Source organism: Plectropomus leopardus, chromosome 5 (assembly GCF_008729295.1).
Source record: "Plectropomus leopardus isolate mb chromosome 5, YSFRI_Pleo_2.0, whole genome shotgun sequence".
Classification (NCBI taxonomy): Eukaryota; Metazoa; Chordata; class Actinopteri; order Perciformes; family Serranidae; genus Plectropomus; species Plectropomus leopardus.
In genome coordinates, this window is record NC_056467.1 from 10,682,097 (window position 1) to 10,702,371 (window position 20,275).

General features: G+C 40.7%; 2 protein-coding genes across 4 annotated transcripts; one reads left to right on the top strand and one right to left on the bottom strand.

The window, feature by feature from the left end:
- Window positions 1–132: 132 nt before the first annotated feature.
- Window positions 133–12,163, top strand: LOC121942813 (ribosomal protein S6 kinase beta-1-like). The gene is given in 16 exon segments (XM_042486079.1): window positions 133–258; window positions 261–287; window positions 2,111–2,154; window positions 2,246–2,366; window positions 2,562–2,630; window positions 4,651–4,798; window positions 4,992–5,049; window positions 5,554–5,654; window positions 5,834–5,924; window positions 6,100–6,190; window positions 6,316–6,423; window positions 6,528–6,590; window positions 8,126–8,203; window positions 8,522–8,629; window positions 9,067–9,179; window positions 11,212–12,163. Coding segments are annotated over 16 exon segments (1,518 nt in total). The 5' UTR covers window positions 133–216; the 3' UTR covers window positions 11,468–12,163.
- Window positions 12,164–14,734: 2,571 nt separating this feature from the next.
- Window positions 14,735–19,855, bottom strand: slc33a1 (solute carrier family 33 member 1). Of its 3 annotated transcripts, none has more exons than XM_042486077.1 (9): window positions 19,710–19,855; window positions 18,364–18,818; window positions 18,101–18,254; window positions 17,798–17,993; window positions 17,488–17,687; window positions 17,163–17,347; window positions 16,952–17,069; window positions 16,119–16,334; window positions 14,735–16,017 (listed from the first exon to the last, which is right to left on the bottom strand). In XM_042486077.1, the coding sequence occupies exons 2-9, from the start codon at window positions 18,774–18,776 to the stop codon at window positions 15,850–15,852; spliced, it is 1,650 nt and encodes a 549-aa protein (XP_042342011.1). In that variant the 5' UTR covers window positions 18,777–18,818; window positions 19,710–19,855; the 3' UTR covers window positions 14,735–15,849. The 3 variants fall into 3 exon arrangements, with proteins under 3 accessions (XP_042342011.1, XP_042342010.1, XP_042342012.1); XM_042486076.1 differs by having other exon boundaries at window positions 19,641–19,855; XM_042486078.1 differs by lacking the exon at window positions 19,710–19,855 and adding an exon at window positions 19,472–19,593.
- Window positions 19,856–20,275: the final 420 nt, after the last annotated feature.

The window sequence follows — 20,275 nt, forward strand, 5'->3', positions numbered from 1 at the left end:
TAACAAAAGCTGATACAAAAATCTTGTTATGATCTTGTTAATTTAATAACCATTGTGACAAAATAAAAGCTCAGGTTACCGCCCCTTTTGTTGTGCGTTGCAGTGCGCATGCTCAGTGTAGTAGCGGTTATGGCGGCGGTGTGTGTTTGTCCATGAGGTGGGGGACGCCTGCTATTCTTGCGGTCTGTGACAGAGCGATCCGAGCGAAGCGCTGCCATGGCTGGAGTGTTTGACATTGATTTGGACCAGCCGGAGGAAAAAACGTCTCCGACGATGAGAATGAGGAGGTACTTTAATGGAGGATTTTGAACGTAACCGCGAGAGTTGTCACAGCAGAAACTCTTCACGCACAGCGGTTAGCTGCTAGCTGTTAGCTGCCTGGTAGCCTGCCAGCCACCGCGGGCCTGCTCCTGCAGCCGGAGCTCTCGGGCCTTTTTCAAGCAGGGTTAGCTGAGGCTAATGCTAGCTCGCCACCGTTAGCCTGACAGCGATCGTGAAGAGCTGTCAGTCGTCCTGTTTTTATTTTACAGATAACGATAGCTGCTGATGAAGTGCATGCGCTGTTCACGCCGTGTCATTTAAAAACCATCGCTGTCATGGTGGAGTTGTGCAAGCAGAGCCTTACTTGGCCAAAGGTGCTGCAGTGATAAATGTGGCTCGGTGTGCAACAGTTTATTTTGGCAAGACTGTTGCAGAGTGGGACTGTATGGACTGTAAGCTGCTGTGCTTCTGTTCACACCGAGCCTAAAATGCTGCTGCACAACACTTCAGCACATTGTGCATTTATCTTTAAATAACCATTACTCTAAATTGTGTTTGTAAATTACCAAGTTATTTGTAAATACTGCTTTATGCAATTTTACAAGTACTGTCTTATTACAACAAAATCATTTATTATCCACTGTTATAGAAATCACACCGTCAATATAATTTAATTTGTAATATCTGCGCAGATACATGCAGTTTTTCATCAAGATAAACAAGTTTTGCATAATATCTTGCCTCATGTTGATGTCCATGGAGCATGGATTGGGCAACTATTAGATTACAACAGCTCCTGTTTGTCAACGACACATCTCAGCTCCAGTGTCCATGTGAAGCCAAAACAGACAGTTATTTTGGCTAAAGTTATCTATCAATTTTATTTTATCGTCGAAATGATTAAAATTCCAAATACAAATAAAACTGTATCTACTAGAATAGTAAAACCAATTGCTTTTTAGTCCACTATATACATTTTGCTGCAAGTAAAATGATTGAGAAGTGTGAAACTTCATCTTTAAAACTTTATCTTTTTTGATAAAAAACAGGTATTTACAAAGTTTCCCTTTCCCTTTAATTTACAACTGAAAAAAGGTAATGAATTGCAGTATATCACAATATATGTCATCACAATAGTCAGTGTATTTTAAAAAATTGTTTACAGTCGCAATAATATTGGAATGTGACCAAAAAATCCTGATTTCATTGTATTGTTGGGCATTTGGTGATTCCCACCCCGATTTTACAGCAGGATATAATGTATGTTGGGTTACAATTAATGATTATTTTAATTATCAGTTAATCTGACGATTTATTTCTCCATAAAGTGAAGGAAAATTGTATATATATATTATATATATATATATATATATATATATATATAAAAATGTTGTTGTTGTTGTGGGTCTGAAGCAATGTTTTCATATATGTCATTTTTGACCAAAATGCCAAAATATTCAGATTCCAATGATATCAAAACAGAAGAAAGCAGCAAATCCTCAAACTGGAGTTGATTGAGAGCTTGATTCTGTATTTAAGTGCAGCCATTATCGTGTTCTTAGACATTTATTGTATAGAAGAACAAGTATTATAAATGTCTTACTAACATAGTATTGAAACAGGCATTACGTGTTCAGCACAAGCAAGAAATTGAATTACATAAATGTCGTTATGAGGTTAAAAAGCTCCAACAGAGATATTCATTGGAGGGAAGACATCAAACTGTAATTTCTGTGTAGATGTTCAGCAGCTGCTCATGTGTTCTCCATCGCTGTTCTTCCACTTCCTCATTAGAACAAAAACCTTTCAGGACCTGTGTTTATTTTGTGTTTCCCTTTTTTCCTTCCAGGTTCAAATCGGAGACATCATGGACCAGTGCAGCGGATTTGAGTTGTAAGTATTCTTGTGTTTGTATGCCTTTTTGTGACTGAATTAGTGAAAAACAGCTGCACAAGAACAAAATGCATTTAATATGTCTCTGCAGCAACATGGACGACTGCGAGAAGATCGAGATATCAGAGGACAACGTCAACCAGGGGACGGAGAACATCAGACCAGAGTGCTTTGAGCTGCTGCGGGTTCTGGGGAAAGGTGGTTATGGAAAGGTACTTGTGGTACCCAAGAAGCAGCAAGCCTTGAGAAAGTACATGAAAAAGTACACTGAACATGCACACACTCCTACAAATGCACACTTTGGATTATTTCCCCTTTAGAATATGAAAAACTGACTCATATTGACCTGTGATTCTTTCAGTGTTGATCTATTTTAATCACATCAGTCTTTTTTTCCTTTTGTGCAGGTTTTTCAAGTTCGAAAAGTTGTCGGAGCTGCATCGGGCAAAATATTTGCCATGAAAGTTTTAAAAAAGGTACTTTTTTCCTACTTGAATCACTTCAGTTAAAGCAATGCCTCTCTCTGCTTGAATCGTGTAAACATAATTGCACACTTTTTATTACAAATAAACATTGTGGTGCTTCTGTCTGCAAATATTGGCCGTCCTTGAAGCCGTTGGTGGGGTAAGATTTCACTGCTAGTTGGTAGAGTGCCATCTGTGCTGCTGCAGCCTTGGCACTTAAAACACTCTGCCTCAGCCCATTAGATTCCGCTGGATATTCACACTGCTTCTGCTTGATTGGCTAAAATGACCCCAGTGACACGTTTAAGACCTGCCAGATTTCAACTGGTCGTTTCGATCGTACAGCTTCAAAATGGCAGCACTGCTTTGATAGAGACCTGTAGATTCTGGGGTAGAATCAAGGGCCCGTGTTTATGATGCATCTCAGAGTAAGAAGTCAGTCCTGACTTGCCCAAAATTCTTGGAGTGACTTATAGGCAGTCCTGCGTATAGGCTCAGGGCTGAAAGCGTTTTATCAACTGTCTCCATCGAGGAAATATATCATGTGTTTTGCATGTTTCAGGAGAGCTGCGGAGCTGTCCTAACCTGTTAGGATTTCCCAGCAGGTAGACTGTGACAAGACCGATATACCACAATATGCACAGTGTGCAACATTTTCTAATAATAATAATAATAATAACTGCAGGAAAAGTTTAAATGTTATTGCAATTTACTCTCAATTAATAACAGGAAATACTGCCACAAAAGCAGCGATCTCAGACTTAACAGCTATTGCTGCTATGATTTCCCCTCTGAATATAATTATATACTAGTATCTAAATAATGTGTCATTTTTTATATTGAGATAAAATCTATTCATAGTCTTGTGAGCTTAACTAGCTTGCAATTCAAGTGACATAATGCTGTAATACATTTAGATTTTCTGCATTAAATTATTTCTGATTTAGCCTCTTTTGAATGTGTTGATTTTACTTCGAACCCACTGACAAAAAACTCCTGGAAGTCACTGTTAATTAATGACTGATGAATAAAAACACTTCCCATACCAATTATGTTATTTACTCTTAAATCAAACTGTTGATTGTTTGCTCTGTGTGTGTGTGTGTGTGTGTGTGTGTGGGAAGGCTCATAAATAACTTAGGGATTAAACCACAGTGATTCTGAGATGCTTAATAAACACGGGCCCAGATTATCCAACGTAAGTAACAGCCTGTAGCATAGTACAGCAGTTAGTGGACGACGTTTTTTTGTGGTCGGGTAACTTTAACCTAGCTCGTGAATAAGAAGGGGCTGAAAAATTCAAATCACAATGCACGTCTCATAATCAGCCTCAACAAAAATGTGAAATGCCCAAAAGTTTCAAGACTTCTTAGTCAGCCAGCTTTCGCAGCATCCTCCTCCGAATCAAAGGGCTCATCACAGCTTCGCTCTGCCTGTTGGAGCTCCATCTGTTGTCGTGGTTTTGACGCCCAAAGCTGAGACAACATCTCTGCTGACAGGCAGCTCTTTAGCTTTCTGACAGAAGTGGTTAGCAAACATAAACAGGAGCAGCAGAGAGGAGAGGGAGAGTGTGGAGAGCTGGAGGAGCAGAAGGCGCTTCATATAAAACCTCAATAATGATTAGTCTGTTGGCTTCGTTATTCTCCATAGAACTTAACAGTTTTCATTTTAAGGCTTTATTGTTGCTTTGAGTGAGTAATAAATAAGGAATAGGAAAAACAGTAGAAGTATAAAGACCTGCATTTGCTGAACTTTTAGTTATTATCAGACTAAATGAGCAGTAATTAAGAAATAACACTCCTGCATCAGTGACATAATAGTTACCTTAATTGCTCAGCTGAACTCCTGCCTCTGTACATTGAATTAAGTTCTCTGTTAGTCATGCAGGACAAACAAGCAGCTCATATGGCAACAATATACAGCCTATTGACAAGACTATTTTGTTTAGATGTTTGACATCTGCATGGATTAAAACATGTTTTTCTACACTGTGGCTAATGTTGATATGCTTTCTTGGGGCGGCGGGCACCAGGCTATGATTGTACGCAACGCCAAGGACACGGCCCATACCAAGGCAGAGAGGAACATCCTTGAGGAGGTGAAACATCCCTTCATTGTCGATCTCATCTACGCCTTCCAGACGGGAGGAAAGCTGTATCTCATCCTGGAGTACCTGAGTGGTCAGTACAAGAAATGCACACACTGGTACAAACACACACTCTGCAGGAAGATAAAAGCGTAGCATGCATGAAGTGTGAAATCATTTCTCCCTGCTTGTCTTCTGTGGGGAGATCAGTAGTGAGGGTCAACTACGCAGCCTGGCCTTTGTGCTGTTTGTATGTCGCCCGTGTTAACACGTGTTCACCTGTGCAGGAGGAGAACTTTTCATGCAGCTTGAGAGGGAGGGAATCTTCATGGAAGACACAGCCTGGTGAGTGTTGTTCCTTCTTATATTGCACAGACAGTGATCTCTCCTCAGCCGCTCTTCCTTTGGTTTCTTCCATGTTTTTCCCCCCGTTACAGGGTTTTTTCTCGGGGGACTTTTTCCTTAGGCGATGTGAGGGTCTAAGGACAGAGAGATGTGTGTGATAATGGGCTTTATAAATAAAATTGACTTGACATCCTGGCAGCATCAGCTCCATCTCCTATGAAGTCACCGTGGAAAAATACTCATTTCTGATTGGCCGATGGTTGCATCTTATAGTTGTATGTCAGAACACCTCAAACGCAGATTTGATCTTTTAAAATCAACACACAAGTTAAATTAAATTGTAGCAACGATATTTACACTTCTTCACCAGTAAAATGAACCTAACAATGGGTTAAAGTCACTACAAACATATGGTATGCTGAGACCTTATGCATATCAGACTATGAAGTGCTTTTTTTGTGTCATAAGGTGGATTTTGGAATTGTTTTTTGTTTCTCTCTGTAGTTTTTACCTGGCAGAGATCTCCATGGCTCTGGGCCACCTGCACCAGAAGGGCATCATTTACAGAGACTTAAAGCCTGAGAACATCATGCTCAACAGCCAAGGTGTGTGTGTTTGTATCCACGTGTGCATGTAATGAAATGAACTCAAACCTGCCTGCATCATTTGTCCAAAAAAAGGTCTTAAATTTGTTTGTTTTGTTGTGATTTAATTCAGATGTATGTATATTTGCCACAAAGATGTGTAAATAATTGCTTTTGAATACGTGTTGTTTTCATTCCAGGCCATGTAAAGTTAACAGACTTTGGATTGTGTAAAGAGTCGATTCACGACGGCACAGTCACCCATACTTTCTGCGGTACCATTGAGTACATGTAAGCGCTTTAATTTTCCTCCTCACCCCTCCCATCTGCAGTTATGTTATCTTTTTGATACACTTGCACACACACACACCCCTACTCGCTCTTTGCTTTCCGTCTTCAGTCATGCTTATTGTCAACTCATTAACATAAACTCGTTAGTAAGAAATGTGCACTCGCATCGTTGCAGGGCCCCAGAGATCTTGATGAGAAGTGGACACAACAGAGCGGTGGACTGGTGGAGTCTGGGTGCTCTGATGTACGACATGCTCACAGGAGCGGTCAGTTAAAAGTTTTACAACACGACGAAAAGCTTTCAACTTTTATCTTTTCATGCTCTCATTTTAAAAAAAAGTCCATCGTAATTTGGGAATGTTTAAATGTTTCCTCTCTTTTCCAACTGTAGCCGCCATTCACTGGTGAAAACCGAAAAAAGACCATAGACAAGATCCTGAAGTGTAAGCTCAGCCTCCCGCCCTACCTCACACAAGAAGCAAGAGATCTTCTGAAACGGGTATCTCCTGTTTGTTTAAAAGCTTTTACGACGCGTGTTTATCCGAAATTCGTGTGGAGTTGTTGTGCAAGTATTGTTTTGACATTTGACTGCTGGTTGTACAGTTGCTGAAGAGGAACGCCTCATCACGGTTGGGAGCGGGAGCAGGAGATGCTACAGAGGTGCAGGTGAGAATGAATATTATTACCTGATATTTTCATCAGAACCACTAAAATCACGATTTCCACACTTTCTTAAACATCAAATTCAAGGACATTTCAAGGGCTTTCAGGCCTAATTCCCTCAAATTCCCAAACCTAAATGGAATAGTTTGAGACACGGATCAAGGTTAGTTGCTGTTAAAACACTGAGAATTTTTATAATGAGAACCACAGGCTTTAAAGACTCTCATAAACAATTCAAAAGAGAAAGAGGCTTGAGTGTGTGAACAGTTCTCAATGCTGCTGTGTTACGGTGATGGCAGAGTATAACGTCTCTTTTCTTCTCTAATACAGCAGAAAAATATTGTGTAAGTTTAGCACTAGAGACAGAGAATTCCTATTCTTGCACAACATATTTAAATTCCAGCATTTTCATAGACTTTAGTCTAATTTCAAAAACTGGTCTTGATTTTTTTTAAGTTACAACCTTGGCTGGAGGCAATATGTTTGAGGTAGTCCATCCATCACATTCTCATGAACGCAATATGTCAAGAAGGTCCTGAGGGAATTTCTTTAAATTGGGCACAAACATCCAGTTGGACTCAAACTCAAAGTCAGCTTTATTGTCAATTCGGCCATGTCTATTAGACATACAGAAATCGAAAATACGGTTCTCTCCATGCCCACTGGCAGAGAAGAAATACAAAGAGAAAGTACAGAATAAAGAAATATATACATAGAATTAAATAATAAAAATATAAGACATAATGCATCTTTAGGCTGCTGCCCCTGCGACCCGACTCTGGATAAGCGGAAGAAGATGGCATAATGTATATACATACATACATGCATCTGCTATATATCAAACATATATATATATATATATAAATATATTTTTTTTTTTTTTTTTTTTGCAATATGGTGTAAAAGGCAGAATGTTAGCATTGTAGCAGGTAATATATTACATTCAACTGCATCAGCAGAAACAGAGTTTATAGTGTGAAAAACTGACATCTTCGGCCATAACTCAAGAATTCTTCAGATCACTTTGGCAAAATTTCACAGTTTTCTTATCGGATATAATGATAAAGGGATGGCCTTTTAAATCCAAAAGGTCAAAGGTCACCTTCACTCTGGCATCATAATGTTCTGCAGAAAGACAAAACACCACTCATGAGTCTGCACAGACATACAGCCACGAGGTGATGATTCTAGTTTTCTAAAATTCACAGACTTTGAATGATTTCAAATACAAATGGGATCCCTGCCCTGCTTGTGTTTTTGGTTTTAGCTGCACCCAGCAGCTTGTTTGTGTCACTTAAGATTGTTTCTGAAGACCGTTACTCCTGAGAAACTGATTTGAGTTCAGCTTGTTTGGTGAAGCACAACTTTCAGCCCTAAAATGCAGAATCTCTGTACCACAAAACTTCTCAAGACATACTGGCGCTAACACTCTCATGCATTGGAAAAATCTGTGGTTGCATATATGGCAGTTTGTTTAAAATTTCCCAGACTAAAATATGTGTTTTATGGCCCCTCATTATTTGTTTGTTTCCCCATAGGCTCATCCCTTCTTCAGACACATCAACTGGGAGGATTTGCTGGCTCGGAAAGTGGAGCCTCCCTTCAAGCCTTTCCTGGTGAGTGTCAGAGGAGCAGATCACCAGGAGGTCTGAACCGGATACCACAGTACTTGTAGTTTTAAGGGGTGAAATTTGAGAATGTAAAATTTTGAAATAAGATCTGTGTGAATTCTCAACTGAAGCTGCTTGAGTACTTTTTTTTTTTTGTTCTTTTTTCTGAAATGGCGATGGGGCTTGATTCTAAACCAGCCAAACACGTTTTAGTAACTGAACCCAGGTCCTATCTTGTTTCAGGTCTAAATGTTGTGAGTTGACACAACGTCTCGTGTTGCTGCAGCTCCTCACCTGTGTTTGTCCTCCCTTCTATCTTGGCAGCAATCAGCTGAAGACGTGAGTCAGTTCGACTCGAAGTTCACCAGTCAGACACCAGTCGACAGCCCGGATGACTCGACACTCAGCGAGAGTGCCAATCAAGCCTTTCTGGTAACTTTCCTAAACTGCATTTCCCTGTCTTTTGTTTGTTTTGTTACGTCTTGATCACATAAGAAAGGCTGCAAAAAAATTTCCATAACTATCCTCTGATATTCAGTAACGAAAACTGATTGCTAACAACTATGTTTCATCTTCGTCATTTCCCTTTTCAGTTATTGAATGTTTAAAAAGACACCACAGGATCAGCATTTTAATCAGCATTTTTATCATACATTTTCCCAAATTGCTGATGTATTTATATCAGTTTCTGTTTCATTATATTTAATTTTAAAGATACTCACAGTGCATCACAGAGCAACATCAATGACAAGAAAATGGCAGTTATCAGATTTAAAGCCACTGCATTGCGGACAACTCACACTGCTGCTTCAGATGGGACCGCGCACCAACTGTACCTGTGTTTGTCTGTGACGTCTTTGTTTCCGCAGGGTTTCACATACGTCGCTCCGTCTGTCCTGGAAAACATCAAAGAAAAGTTCTCATTTGAGCCAAAAATCCGCTCTCCTCGACGGATCATGGGCAGCCCAAGAACACCTCTCAGGTATGTTAGCGTGTCTGTGGCAGGCTCGTGTACCGGCTGATTGGAAAACCCCAATATTCCCACAGTGGATCTCTGTTTTATTCCAGACATTTCTGTTTTTTTTTTACCACACTCAGTTCTTTTTGTATATTTTTGATTTAAACTTTTTTGTAAAAATTAGACACAGTGGACTCGACACACGATTAAAGCTTTAGGTCCTGGGTGCCGTATCCGTAATGTAAGTGACTATAAAATAAAGACTGGGGAAGCTCTCCTTTTTGGTGGATATTTTGGGCAAGACACCCTTCTTCAGCTTGTATTCCAACAGTGTCACAGACAATATACACAGGTGGTATTAATTATAGCTGACTGAAGCCAGCACAGCAATTACATCCCAACAGGGGGAGCCACAACCTTTCACAGCACAGAATCTCATCATATAAAGCACTTAACACATGAAATACCAAGAAACAACACAGATATGTTCACTTCATGAGAAACAAGCAATTTAAATCTCATTCGTCCTCTCGGGAATGAGGGACGCTTTCCTTCAGAGAAGGATGCTGTCCCTATCACCACCTCTCTGTGGCGTCTTCAGTCCAAAGAAGCTGGGGCTCTGACCATTAAAGTGCCTCACAACGGATGATTTATCATGATAATTTTAAAAAATTATGTTAACAGATCCTGGTTTTTAACTCTCATTGCATTTTCCTAACATGATATAAATAAGTGATTTTTCTAGCTTCCTTTCAAATTATCTCTATTTAATCTAGCTTCAGTCCGTCTGAGGTCGACACAAATGAGAAGTGGCCGTCCCTCACCAGATTTGTGATAAATACATTTAAACTAAAGCCCCACTTGCTTAGCCCGACTGCCTTAAGGCTAACAGTGTATGGCATTTTAACAGGGTTCCCATGGTAAACCTGGAAAAGTCATGGAATTTCAAAGTCATGTTTTCATTGTATTACTAAAAATCATTAAAAGTTTTGGAAAAGTTCTGAAATTTTTCTGTGTGTAGTAAAGCTTTTACATTAATTTTCTGTGGATAATCTTCCTCGTAATGTAGCTTGACGGCAAATGTGTTTTCTGTAGCTGGCGACGTAACTCGGCTCTGTTGTGTGTGTGAAAAGGTTCTCTACCCTTTCACATGCCCAGATCCCCGACAGCAGTCAGCAGGCATGATTCGGCCACCTGTGCCTCGTTTGCCAGAGTGAAGCTATCAATCAGGTCGCTAATCTCTCCTGTTGTCCATCACACCCAACCCCCATGCAGGGGATGAGTCCAATTAGGGATGGGCCAGGAGGGGTTATAAGACGCCACCTGGGCGTTGAGTGGAGGGATTGTCAGTGGCAGCTTATCTGTGAGGCTGTGCTTTTTCTTTTTAGTTGTTTGTTACCTCAGTAGTGCTTTTTTTGTTAATTTTTTGCGGGACTTCTGTTGTTCCCCTCTGCTTAAAATGTGATTTTTTGGTTAATAAATCACCACCTTTTTTTTTTTTTTTTTTTTTGCACATACTTCTGCCTCCTGAGTTTGTTCAGCACATTATCTTGTTCATCTAACTCGAGAGTCAGCCAGCCACACAAAAATCCCACATTTTTGTAGAGTTACTGTTTGTAAACCTACAGCGTGTCCCCGTGACATTTCTGTCACAAGCTTTGCTTTGCTTTATTTTCTCCCTGCGTTCTGTCTCTCCCTCCGTGTATGTCTGCTAGCTGAGATTCAGTTTGAATAGTTAAAATCTGATATGTTTGGGAGGAAAAAGGTTTTTTATGGGTCCTTGAAATATCATGGAAAAGTTTTGAAATTGTGTCCATAAGAACATGTGGGAATTATGTATTAAAAGCACATATTAATTGCTGTTGTTTTCTATTTTATGCAGACTAATAGATTAAACGCAGACATCTGCTTTCCTAAAATCTCACCCCTCACTTCTGGTCACGAGGGCTGAATTTATTTCTCGAAACCAAGAATATCACAGCAATACACATGAAGCCGTCATGTTGTTCCAAATGCGTCTGAGTGACATCTGTCTGTTTTTCTGATCTCCTTTCAGCCCGGTCAAGTTCTCAGCGGGGGACTGCTGGGCGCGGAGTCCCCTTCTCCCCGGCGGAGGACCGAGTGTCCTCCAGTCACCTCAGGACCAGGCCATGGAGCTGTCCACCCCAGAGCAGATGGACATCACAACAAGCTCCGAAGCCTCGGCCCCTCTTCCCATCCGTCAGCCTGCCGGGGTCAACCTGGCTCAGATGAAGCAGCAAGCCTATCCCGTCGTGGCCAAACGGCCCGAGCATTTACGTATGAACCTATGACCCACCGCGCCTCTTTAGGAGAGTTTATTTCTTGACTCTTTTTTTTCTGTTTTTTTGTTGATATTTTTTAAGAAACAAAGCAAAAAGATGGATGCTAGAGACAATTCAAATCCAAAATTGCACATCCGCTCACTCCATATACTGTCACAGCCTGGAGTTTGTGCGTGGGTCTGGGACTCCAGCGTGCTGCAGTTAAGTGCTACCGACAACGTCACCGCCTCACCACTTCTCCTCCGACACCTCAGGTCTCACGACCTTTCTGAACTGGACTAGTAGGACTGGAAAACTTTTGAGGAGCCACAACCTTTTTAATGCGACGGAAAGATGATGATATATCACACAGTATGCAAGCGATTTACTCTAAAAGCGCAGCCAGTCTGCTGTACAAGACGACATCCAAAGTGCTTTGTGCTATTTGAATGAATGCCAGAAAGGTAACTGCTTCCGTCTGGGAGATGTTGACAATTCGTAAACAAAAAAACAAAAAAAAGCTTCCTGGCTCTGAATGAAATGATATCAATATGGTTTGTTTTTGAAAAAGATCAAAGAAATGATCATTGTGAGCAGCGGACAAGCGTAGGTTAAGCTGTTGATGAATATAGCTTTATGTCTTACAGTGTTTTACAAAATGGATGCATTAAATGTGCTATACATCAGTGATGAATCAGAGAGCCTAAATTAAACAAGAAAAAAAGATGTTGACTTTTTACATTCTTTCGGCATTGGTGTTGTAGATGACTGAATGACTTGTTTGATGTGGGAACCGTACTTCAATTATCTGCTCTTCAGGCGCACTACACTGTGGGATGTATCACTGGATTAGCTGACGCATCACCGGACATAATTCAGCCCGATCACCACGACCACCCAAAACTGATCTCGGTGCTGCTTTGTGTGACCCCACTCTGGCCCCCCCCCCCCCGACTGTGGGGGTCGGGGGGGGGGGGCCGTCAGACCCCCCCCGACTGACCCCTGGAGTGAACTCATACTGGAGACTGTGGCACCAGTTGATCTGGACACTGTCTGTGGGGTTAAATGCTCCGAAAACTCGGGGCAGCATTTACAGCCTGTTGCATCAGCGTTCACTTGTTTAGGAGGGATATTTTAGAAATCCCGAAAAGCAAGGCAAATTATAATAAAATGTAAAAAAAAAACAAAAAACAATGCATTGTGTCTTTTTGTGAATGCCGGTTATCGTGTTCAAACTTTAGGGAAAAAAACCTCTGGAGAACTCACAAGTATGTGGATGTTTTTTTAATTACACATAAGATTTGTTTCAAATCTCAACATTGCATCCTATGACTGTCCTCACATCCATCATCGAAACATTGCAGAGTGCTGCTGCTGGCTTATTTAAATTTCTCACTGTATTATTACCCTGTGCTATACTTTTCCTTGATATGATTGGGCATTTGGACTTATCCTAAACAAAAGCTGTGCAGAGTAAAAAAAATAAAATCGCAAGTTTTCATTTTAAGTAAAAGGAGTCGCTTCAATGGTTATGAGGTAACATGGTGAAATAAAATAAAACAACTTCCTGCAGCTGAAATAACAGTAGTTTACCAACACCTAAAAGCCCATTTAGATTAAATTGATCTAAAATATAAAAACATGCATGATGTTGAAATCATCAGTCGCACATGACGTCAAATTTCTTTGTCAAAGAAAATTCAAACACAAATTGTGCCCTGTTAATGGCAGAAAAGGCATATTACAGTGATCTGTTGGTACAAATACAAATGAAAGGCTCAATAGACATCAGAGCAAAGTTATCAAGTATGAAGTTAAAGGAATACTTCACCCAGCAAATGACCACTTGTATGTCAGTTACTCAGCCTGTGTAACGCTGAATTTGTAAAGAAAACTTTGTTTTTCTTGCATCCTGCACGGTGAATTAAGAATCCAAATACAGAAATTTTTTTGGAGGAATTTGAGTCATGGGGGCTTTATTTTACATCAAAAATCTTTTATCAAAAACATTCGTTTGCACACTCTCTTGCAACACCTGCGGTACAATGTGACAATGCTGTTTTTGGATCCACTAAAGTCACATGAGAAACTAACAGATCGAGGCGTCTGTAGACCAGCAGCTCCTGTGTTCAGTGAGATAAAACTATTTTTTTGGCAACGGAGCCTGGCTTTGAAAAGAGCAAGCTCCCTGTTGGAAAGGGCGTTTTGTTTGTGAAGTACTGAGCATATGGCTGGATAAATGAGACGTGGATTATACTGCTCGTGTTGTGCGAGAATTTGTGAACGGATGTTTAGATAAAGTTTTGCTGTTGTTGAGTGTGTCCCACATAAACTTCAGTTTATCAAGAATTGTCTGTTTTTGGATTCTTCGTTCACTTTGGAGGCACGTGAGCCAAAAGTTTTCTTCACAAATTCAGCGTAACGTGGTGAGTAATTGATAAATAGATGGTAATTTGATGGCTTAAGTATTCCTTTAATGTACAGTATAATGGACCTCTGAGCATTTCAGATGAATCACTGGCCAGGAAAAGATTTTTTTTAAATGCTGCTACCATAGTGTTCTGAAATGACCCTTGATTGACCTTTTACATGTGGTTCACATAGTCCCCATAGGAACTCAGGTACTTTTCCAACAAGAGTTAAAAATTAACCCTGATTGTGTACTTCAACATTTGAATTTGAATCTGTTGGGTTTTCAATGCTGGCTTTAGAGAAAATACTGTAACATTTAGTTCTGTACAATATACAAAACATAAACAGCTTTTCAAGTTTCTCACCAAGGCTGCTCGTCTGGGTTCTGAAATATTTTTGGAGGGCAAGAAATTCACTGTACGTATTTACTTATATAAATTCCAGGCTGGTTTTAATGTCCCACTAAGACGGGATGTGCCAAGAGATCTTCCATCTACACTTCTACACAAAACCTGACAGGCTTTAGGGATGTTAAAAAGTCTTAATCAGCGCTTCTGTTATAAATTGCAGCATTAATAGTATACAGCTAAATGGCCTTTCACATACAGCGTGTCTCAATAAAATGCATCTATAAAAATGGAAAATGCTGCAAGACCTACAACAGGCTGACTGAAAAAAAGAAATGCATAAATATTTTTGAATTTTTTTTTTTTTGCACCTTAAAAGGTACCTTGAAGAATCACTGAAGAATCATTGAATAACCAGATCCTATTGACAACAGGTCCCAATGATTCAAAGCTGCACTATCCAATATTGCTATTAAAGATTTGAATTGGTCCTGTGATGAATAAAACGAATCAGATTCAAGGAAAAATAAAAGAATACTCCAACTATAAAACATTTAATATTCTAGACATATCAGTTCATTTAACCATAGATGATATTGGTAATCGTATATTTTTCATAAGGAATGTGTGCTCAGTGTCATATTCTGGAGTATGTATAAAAAAAAGAAAAAACATGAATATAATCAATGATGAAAGTAATCACGTTTTGCATAATCTACCAAACTACAGTATGACAGAAAACAGTGTTCATCAGACTTCATCTTCAATAACTATTATTCCCTGCCTTGATTTTTAAACGCAATCAAAGTTGGCTTTGAAAAAATTTGAAACTCTAAACAAGGCACAAATCACTTCAGAGGAAATACATATATATTTAAATAATAATTAAAATACCCACAAACTTCGGTTCAGATCTGAGTCAAACAGCGATGAAAGATAGTGTTCACATTGGGTTTAACTTACTCTGAATAACCAGCTTCAGGACACTTTAGACACTTCAATACCAGTGGAAAATCATATCCACACGTGCAGACAGTAAATTTGGAGGAGTGCGTTTGTATGTTTTACCTGTCTTTTCCCTTTGGTATCCTTTTAATATAGATAATATGGTGACTGGCCAGAAGAGCGCACAAAAGTCTGACGTGCTGATTTTATTTTACTTTAATGTGGAGGAGCTCAAATTTCAAGAAGTTGTTTTTCTGGGCAAAAGGTAAAAAATGCACACAGAAACTTGTACACTCAATCAGCTGGTTATCCAAACAGGTAAAACAAACCCAAGACGTTGTTTGAACGTGCTCTTTGACCCAGCTCTCGTTTGGTTAGGCTGTTTCGAGCAGCAGAAAATGGTTTCAGAACAACAAAAACAACAAAAACGTTTTAGCTAGTCTGACCGGTTGTTTCAGTTTTCAGGGTGTTGACAGGTAGCATGAGAAACGGTGATAAGGACTTTTTCCATCCAGAGAGACGACGTTGTGTGTTATCAGATTTATGTGCTTCAGGGTGACAGAGGTGAGAATGAGTTTTCTGAACGCAGCAGCTAGAGCAGGACCAGAGGGACTAAACCAGACGGATGAGAGTGGAAGAACACAATGTCGACCATTCAGCTGTTTTCGGAGTATGTGACGAGTCTGTGGTGCTGATGATGGAGCATCATCACTGATTGGCTCTGCACCTCCACGCAGTGGGGCTCTGCTCCTGCAGCCGCCTCATCTTCTTCCCCAACCACAGCCACCAGGCTAGACCGATCACAACACACACCACGGACTCCACGTAGTAGCCGTCCAATGTGGTCACGCAGAAGCCGCCCTCCTTAACGCACAGCTGGAGACACAAACAGGGACAAAGGAAATCAGTTTATCAAGTCTAGGTAATTATATACATCACCGGGCTGATTTTCCCTCACTCTCCTCCTGATAACTCACCCCTGCCTCCTCCGGAGAGCCGCAGCTCTGCCCGACAGCCCCCTGACACTCCTTTGAGGTCAGCGGATCCACCATCCACAGGGCCACAGTGGAGGGCCAGTTTCCACCGAGGTTAGTGACTGTGTTCAGCAGGGTCATATAGGTCCCGCCAATCAGGGGGTCGCTCACTTTGGCATGGAAGGCCATGCAGGCCACGTACATACTGTACAACGCCACCTGAGGTAGAAGAATGAGAATATACAGTATATTAAAGCAAATCAAATCTCAAATTGACCTTAAAGACTTTATTATCACATTAGTGATATGGCAGAAATCCAAGGTCCAAAAAAAAATAACATTACATCCCTTACTAAAAAAATGCCTGCAATTTGAAAAATGAAAAAAAGAAAGAACGGGGATAAATATTTTCCTTTCCATGATGCTTTAGAGTTTTCTGTCATACAGTGACATCTGGAGGCAGAGACAGTGAAATGAGATGAGATTGATCGGAGAAAAAGGACTTGAAGGAACACTTCGCCCAAAAAAATGATCATTTGTGTACCAATTACTCCATGTTAGGTTAAATTAGTTTTATTTGGGCATAAACTAAGAATTTTAGCATTGCCTGTTGTGATCAATTATAGTCATTTTAGCTCATTTTTGGTCAGTTTTTATTACGCATTCACCAAGCAGATTTGGACATACTATATTGTAAATAGTGTGAAGAGGAGCAATCTGTTACTGTCTGCATGTTGCTGAGATCATGTCACCTGGATAAACTATGATGAGGATTGAGCTAAAAGCAGAAAATAGGAGAAAAACAAGATATTAAACAGAGCAGCAGAGATACAAACCTGATGCAATGCGTAGCTGAGCAGCACTATGGCGTAGTAGTAAACAGGGAACCCTCCTTCTTGTTTTACGCTGGGGGTCCACCACACCAACACCGCGTACCCCAGCCCGATGAGCAACCTGCAAGCACAAAACAGCAACACTCTGTTAGCTTTTAGTTTCTTGAATGTGGGTATGCATGGATTTGTGTGTGTACTTGATGTGTGTTACAACCTGAAAGGGAAGGCTTTGTAGAAGACATCCAGAGGTTTGGGCCCTGCTGTGTATTTACTGATGATCAAAGGTAGCAGGATCTGCAGAGGGACCATAGGCACTGCCAGCAATGCCAGCTGCTCCTTAGGAACTCCAGCCTCCACTAACTTCAGACCCGTTACTGCATCTGCTGCAGAGAAGCCGATCTGAAACACAAAGCGACGACACATTGAAAATCTTACATTCGCAACAGATGTTCATGGCGAGTGGCAAACAAGCAAAAGCAACACCTTCAGGGTTACATTTCAGAGACAAACCACATATTCATTAAGTAATGCTCAAGTACTTTAGCAGTAAGAAGCAGGGAACAAAAGGTGAAGACTGTCGGCATCTTGATGATAGAGAGCAGCAGCTTGTAGGTTTCCATGACACCCTGCGTCTCCTCATGGACTCTCCTCTTTCCTTTGCCTTGCTGATTTTCCCTTTTTAGGATGGCTACCAACGTTGTAGAAACAAGGAACATCGCTCCCCAAAACAGCAAGAAGTCTGCAGTAGAATACAAAATATAAGAAAATCCACTGAAATGACTGTTCTGTTGAAAAGTATCAGAAAAGTTGTTTCTCTGGTTAACCTTTCACACCAGAGATAGATAATACCTGACAATGTGACTATCCCTGTGTCCTTAGGCTCCACTCTGAGGTATTTGTTGCAGAAGTCTGCAGACTCCAGGGCCAGAAAGAGCACATTCCCCAGGAAGTATCCTGCTGTCTGGCCCACAGAGTTGCATGTAGAAGCATAGCCCACATTCTCTCTGGATAACATAGTGAGGGCCCAGCCGTCCACAGCTATGTCCTTAGAGGCAGAGAAGGTGCAAAAAGAGGACAAGAGAGAAACTGTGGACTTGAATGCATTTCTCTTTCTGAATGCGTGTTTATGTCACAGTATTAATGATTGCATACCTGTGTGGCTGCCAGGAAAGCAAGCATAAAGAAGACTGCAGTAAGTGTTACCACTTTGGGTCCTCCCTCACTCTGCAGCAGTGAATTGACAGTCAAAGAAAGGTAAAGCATGAAGAGGCCCAGCAGGTACTGTGTGGGCACCAACCATGACTTTCTGCAGAATCAGGTGGGAGGTAAAAAAAGAAAAAAAGGTAAATTAGAAAAAAGAAAACAACAGGTAAAACAAGAATAACCTGATGAAGACATTAACATGTCATTCTTACCTCCTACCAAACTTGCTGAAGTAGAGAGCGTCCACCAGTGGTGCCCAGAGAAGCTTGAGGCTAAATGGCCAAAAGACAAAGCTAAAAAAGGCCTGGTCTTTATAGCTGACGTTCTTACTCTGTAAGATCAGAGGGATGCTACCAGCCAGTCCCAGAGGAATCCCTTGCAGCACGTACAGAAACAAAAGAAGCAACACGTTCCCCAACTCGCCACGGATCCCAGGCCGGACTTTGTGCCTACTGTCCTCAGAGTCAGACTCTCTGATAAGGCCCTCTGTTTCTGCTTCTACATCTGGTTCAGAGGAGCTCATGTCTTCTCTGTCTATGTCCCTCATGTTTTCAGGTGGGAGGGGGGCACCCGCCAGCTTCCTCTGTCGCCCGTTCTTGTGTGTCATAAAATCTGAGTGCTCCATGTTGGAGCTATGGGCATCAAACCGGCTGAGCCCTTAGCAAATCTGCAGAAAAAAAGAGTGAAATGCTGAAATAATAAGAACTGCACAATTTACTGCAAGTCTTTGAAGCTACTAAGAATCATTGGAGTCCCAATGAGATTAAAATTTAAGTTTTTGGAAGGCATAGCCACAATGGCAAACAGTACAGACAAATAAAGTTGTTCATGGCAAGAAAAAAGAAGATACAACATACAAATCAAACAAAGCACAATCGAATATTGATTAAATAGACAGGTGCGTGTAATGGTAACAAACAAGTCAAGATAAATGGAAAAACATTCTCGATCAAACACTTGATCAAACATTTGATCAAGCTAGTGGCAAACCGGTCAAGTGAGTATCTGATGATCACAAGCAGACTTCTTAAATATGTTCAGAATATCCACATTGCAATTAACAAATTGTGACAATGATTCATGAGGCGGGTGAAAGATGAAGGAGACACTTTCAGCATTGTGATGATTTTTAAGCTTTGTATTGCAAACTGATATAGTACAAGAGGCATACTAACTGCCCATCGTGTGAAATAAAAGTCACACACTAACAGTGTGTCCACATTCATTCATTGGCTGGATGACATGATCAGAGTCTGCCAGAAAGCAATTAAACCATTGAATAGCTCTATTAATATGTACACGGATGATAGCAGCTGTCACCTTAAACTCGCAAGGTGTTGCGTTGGCCTAAAAGTAAAGGACAACATACAGTGAAATTAACAAAAACTATTCAAAAATAAATGTTTTTCGGCACATTATTAAGGCAAAAGCAAGATATGTGTAAAAAGTAAAGTGAAACCACATATGCAGTAGATGAATTCATGCATACCTGGTGATGATGACAGCATGCCAAATCAGAAAAACTGAACACAAACGGCTGAATAACAGAGCCAGTCACCTGGAAGTCGGCTTTATTCTGTGTTAATTATTTCGGAGATTAATGCCATCTTAATAAAAAATGAGAAACACAACAAAATAACCACCGTTCGACTAAAAACAGATTATTTCGATGAACATCAAAACAGAAGAACCAGGAAGCGTTGATGCGAGAATAGATCGTCCGGATGGAGGGGGCGGGAGCTCAAATGCTGACAGCAGAATCAACCAATCACAGCAGCGTGTAGTTTCTGACAGATTTTTCGGTTTATCGCGTTTATAGACTGTATATTATATCTGTGTCTTTACATACGGGCTATGATCTGTCTGCATCATTCCCGTTCATAAGTGTGACGCTCCGCTATGCGCATCATAGATATATAAAAGCGTATGGATGTGTGAGCGATAGATGACGTGCAGCGGAGTTCCCGCCCCCCGTCCTACCTCCGGACGATCCATTCTAACATCAACCACCAGGAAGCCCGGCGTGTGCGGCGGCTAAATGTGTCCGGCACCTACAGCTGACGTGTCAAAGCCCAACTGAAAGGAGTTCCGCTTCAGTGTAAAAATGTGTCATGTGGGAGAGAG